Source organism: Diaphorina citri, unplaced genomic scaffold (genome assembly GCF_000475195.1).
Source record: "Diaphorina citri unplaced genomic scaffold, Diaci psyllid genome assembly version 1.1 scaffold1069, whole genome shotgun sequence".
Taxonomy (NCBI): domain Eukaryota; kingdom Metazoa; phylum Arthropoda; class Insecta; order Hemiptera; family Psyllidae; genus Diaphorina; species Diaphorina citri.
Genome location: NW_007378498.1, coordinates 35097 through 40381, shown reverse-complemented (window position 1 = coordinate 40381; position 5285 = coordinate 35097). Strand labels below are relative to the sequence as shown.

The following is a 5285-nucleotide window of genomic DNA, read 5'->3' as shown; positions in this document are numbered from 1 at the left end:
GGTAATGGGAGGGGATTGTCAAGAGGGAGTTCTCTCCCAATACTAGTTGCGGTCGAAACCACCTTTTAAATTCTAGTTCTAGACATGCTGTTGACCTGATCGGGTCTTTGGGGTCTTGATCTCGGTTGATTTTGTCAGAGTGCGAGTTCTATCGTGAACTACGCGTAAAGCAGTAGTAATTTTGTTAATCGTTTGTAAAAGAAGTTGAGTTTTAAATATTTGATCAAACCTCTACCTTTCGACCGCAAATTAGTCCCCCTCGGGTAGGTATGATAACTTTCGTAGGTATTTACCCGGGTACTGATAACTTTCAATCGCAAAATAAAGAGATAACCATCGCGCAAAAAATTTTTTTTTTTTTTTTTTTTTTTTTTTTTTTTACTAATGCAAAAAATAGAAAGTAAAAACGTGTTGTGATCAAATGTCATATAATGTATTATTATATGTGAATGGGCAAAAAAAACGATATGAAAGTAGGTAGGTAATTATTTATGAATGAATATTAACACTGAAGAGGTAGGAAAGGGCGTCAGAGGGCCTACCTTCGATTCCTATCTTCATGTCTGACTTTTGTTTTCTCTTCGGTTCATTGTGTAAAAATGTCTGTCTCTCTCTCTCTCTTCTTTCCCTCCCTTCCTCTTCCCCCTCTCCTATCCTCCCCCAATCAGCCTCCTCCTTCTCCTCATCTCCTGTCCTTCCCTCTTTCCTTCTCTTGTAATTTTTTCCCCCTATACTCTCCTCTGTTTCTTTCTCCTAAATATTTCTTCTCTCCTCTTCCATAAGGAAAGCCCTCCTCCTCTCTTCTCTCTCATTTACTCTCCTCCTCCCATAGTCTCAACCTCTCCTTTCCTCTCCTACATTTTTCCTCTCTCCCATGCTCATCTTCAATAATCTTAATTACTTATTCCCAAAAATATTATGTGAACCCCAGAGAGTAATACAACTAGTCATTTACAAATTATAAAATTCATGATATGTACCATTGTACCTACTATTTTTAACCTGTTCAAGTAGCATTGGAGATCGGTTTTCTCGAAATTAGAGGATTTGAAATTGGATTAGAATCTCCAATCCCACTTGAAATCAGATGACAATAACCCTGTTTAAAATAAGATTAGAGGATGTTTGATGTTGCACAGATTAGAACATGAACCGTCCCCACTGCCTCGACAACATAGATTCACCTCGTCGATCTACATATTCGACATCAATCCTCGGTCGTCGATTATGTGTGGACACAACTTAAAAGAAAGTAATAGGACAGGATATTTGATCACCCTAATGACCTAATCCAAACTCCAAATCCTCCAATACAGGAAGATAATGGGACGGATTTTAGAGGCTAACCGGACCTGACATAGAGTGAACACATGAGAAAATTTCCGCCTCCTAATATTGACAGAAGAAAACGGAAAAGAGGGAGAGAGCCTAATTTTGATAAAATAAACTGTGTCAAATATGAAAAGAATGGAGAGAAGCAGAATTGGAGGAGGAGGAGGAGGAGGAGGAGGAAAAGAACGAGGAGGAGGAGAAGGTGAAAAAGAATAGGAGAGAAGAAAAGCAGGAAGGAAGAGAGGTTCTAATTTTTTCCTCTAGCTTGTTTATTTCATCATATCTCTCATACGGTTTATCAGATTTTGATGAAATTTGGAAAACACGTTCAACATCACGTTGGTTCTAATTTTTTCCTCTAGCTTGTTTATTTCATCATATCTCTCATACGGTTTATCAGATTTTGATGAAATTTGGAAAACACGTTCAAGACAGAACATTAGCTCAAGAGTCCCGATTGAGCCTTTGGGGCATCTTGGATTTGAATCCAGGCCCTGCAGATCAGGAGTCCAAGGTTCTACCTCTGTGTTAAGCTGTGTCCACAGATAGTCGACGGCCGTGGATCTATGTGGATTTGAATCCAGGCCCTGCAGATCAGGAGTCCAAGGTTCTACCTCTGTGTTAAGCTGTGTCCACAGATAGTCGACGGCCGTGGATTAGAGGAGGAGAACTATCGATAGCACTATCGATAACTATCGAACGCTATCGATAGTTGGAGGCTTGACTATCGATAGTTTTCGATAGTTTTTTTCTGCACATTTTTCGTTTGTTTTGGCCGTTTTAGAAGTGAAAAGTGTAAAAAAAAATGTTGAAATAAAACCCTGTGACCTAAATTAATACGTGTACAGATAACAATTTTCTTTAAATTAGGTTAGGTTAGGTCTTTTTGGGGGATAAGACCTTTAGAAACAAGGAAAATATGTAATAAAAAAAAACTATCGATGGCGCCGACTATCGATAGTTCTCCTCCTCTACCGTGGATCTATGTCGACTGAAACCGTACACTCCCGACAGCATAGATTTACCTCGTCAATCGACGGTCGTTGACTATGTGTGTACACAGCTTTATTCTGCGCTAACAACTGGGTCTGATCTTCACATTACCTATTCACAGATGGCGCTTCATACTCGGGCACAATCGAAAACTATCGATAGTTATCGATAGTTTTTTGAAAACTATCGATAACTATCGATGGCGCCGACTATCGATAGTTCTCCTCCTCTACTAGACATATTTGGAATATATTTCGTTTTTGCCTGGCGAGAGTTAGAGCCTTTTAAACAACAACTTGTGAGGAATGTCATTTTGCCTGAGAAAAACGTACCGATGTAGTGTATATCTGCGACAAATAGAATTAAGTTTTCATAAGTACTACCAACATGCCGGTCAAAATCGAATTTCAACCTGCTGCATAATGCAGATTTGTTCGCAAATTAAAATCACTTGGACGTGCAGAAACAATATCTGGGCTCACTCCAAGTCCACACACTAAGAATTCATTACAAATTCTGAGAATTCTACACTTATGGTACCTCATAACATCTGAGGCTCTTGGGACTAAATAGTCCCAGAAGTTGGGACTAAATAGTTCCAGACGAGAACATCTCGAGTTTACAACAACATATCCATGAACATTTGAACAGTCTAGCTTTCTAGAACGTATAAGCATCGTGCGCCTAGGATCAGGTCTGAGCAGTCTAGTGACTTTAGGACAACTCCTCAATAGGCGCATTCTGTAGCCAAAGCTCGTGAATGAAACTGTACAGATGATCACTGACTGCGACCTGGAAACAGAGAAGAGACATGAGTTATTCACTGAAATAAATTGCCTCATAACACAACTTATGACACGCAGATGATCACTGACTGCGACCTGGAAACAGAGAAGAGACATGAGTTATTCACTGAAATAAATTGCCTCATAACACAACTTATGACACAATCCAAGGAGTGCTTTTTATTCAGAAACCCCTGAAATTCCTTAAAATTCAAGGATTGTGCTTTTAAAGAATGGCATTCCATTGAAATGAAAAACGTCCATCGTGGAATAAAATCTACAGTCCAAGTCAAATCATAAAATTTAGTACAGTGCATTAATTGGAGATTCGGAGAACAGCATTTTGTGGTGGTTAAATCTGTCAAAGTTGTGAAGTTGGAAGACAGATGTTAGCGTGTGTAATGTGTAGGTACCTACTCGTACTTGTGTATAATCCGGGCTTCACAATAACCCCCAGAAAGTAGATTAAAGATTGTAAAGCATCCGTACAGATATTGTTTGACGCAATTTGATGTGCACGGCAGTGCGCCAGGCCAAGTTCCGGCCTGAGCACGCCAGTGTGTATATTACACGAAACATTTCGACGCATTTTTACCCCTAACATAACTCCGTCAATTTTCAATGTAATGTCACGAAATTTGGGCCATATGTTAACCTATACTTCCTCATTATACCTGCGAAATCTCAAATCAATACCTAAATACGGTAAAATTCCTTCTTCTTTTTTCCTTCAAAAATAAGCCTCCTCTGAGTCCTCTGAATGAATAATTCTTTTGCCCGCTAAATCTGAATTCTGAAGTGCTGTTTGCATTGTTTCGATATTTTCTCGAAAATTCCAGAATCGGAAAGAAAAATACAAATTTCTTCCTGAGTCAACAATTTCGCCGTATTGAGGGCAGGGGAGGGGGAAGGCGAGGTTAAAACCTGAGGCATTACTATCTAATACAGGTATTCTGTCTAAATCTCTTCAAATTTACAACATAAAACCCTCAAACAAACTTAAAACTAATTAAAAATCTAAAAGTAACATGATATACATACAAGTAGGTATGGCCTAAATATACAGATATGTTATTGTATTCTATACAAAAATAGAATAGATAAAACTGCTTTTAAATGGTGTAATGGGCCACTTTTTTCCCGTTTCTAGACATATTTGGAATATATTTCGTTTTTCTTTGCCTGGCAAGAGTTAGAGCCTTTTAGACAACAACTTGTGAGGAATGTCATTTTGCCCGAGAAAAACGTATCGATGTATTGTATATCTGCGACAGATAGAATTAAGTTTTCATAGGTTTTCATAGGTACTACACTACCAAAATGCCGGTCGAAATCAAATTTCAACCTGCTGCATAATGCAGATTTGTTCGCAAATTAAAATCCCTTGGACGTGCAGAAACAATATCTGGGCTCACTCCAAGTTCACACACTAAGAATTGATTACAAATTCTGAGAATTCTACACTTATGGTATCTCATAACATCTGAGGCTCTTGGGACTAAATAGTCCAAGAAGTTGGGACTAAATAGTTCAAGATGAGAACATCTCGAGTTTACAACAGCATATCGATGAACATTTGAACAGTCTAGCTTTCTAGAACGTATAAGCATCGTGCGCCTAGGATCAGGTCTGAGCAGTCTAGTGACTTTAGGACAACTCCTCAATAGGCGCATTCTGTAGCCAAAGCTCGTGAATGAAACTGTACAGATGATCACTGACTGCGACCTGGAAACAGAGAAGAGACATGAGTTATTCACTGAAATAAATTGCCTCATAACACAACTTATGACACGATCCAAGGAGTGCTTTTTATTCAGAAACCCCTGAAATTCCTTAAAATTCAAGGATTGTGCTTTTAAAGAATGGCATTCCATTGAAATAAAAAACGTCCATCGTGGAATCAAATCTACAGTCCAAGTCAAATCATAAAATTTAGTACAGTGCATTAATTGGAGATTCGGAGAACAGCATTTTGTGGTGGTTAACACAATTAAAATTCCTTAGTCCTTGTTGGTAAGTTATGGTAGGTACATATTAAAATCAAGTAGGTACACATACTGCTGACTGCTGGTCATTTCACTCAAATTCGTGAGAACAGAAATTGTAGAGCTAGTGGTAATCCCAAGAAAAAGCGAGCGTAAGCAAAGCGAAAACAAAAGGGCTGGCTTAAAGCCC

At 38.6% G+C, this 5285-nt stretch overlaps 1 protein-coding gene across 1 annotated transcript in view; it reads right to left on the bottom strand.

The window, feature by feature from the left end:
• Window positions 1-2566: 2566 nt before the first annotated feature.
• LOC103514020 (nicotinate phosphoribosyltransferase) overlaps window positions 2567-5285 on the bottom strand; it is a gene marked incomplete at its 5' end in the record, with an annotated part of 30449 nt that continues 27730 nt past the window's right edge. Inside the window, 1 exon segment of the mRNA XM_017446047.2 lies at window positions 2567-3117. Coding sequence (XP_017301536.2) covers window positions 3040-3117 — 78 coding nt within the window.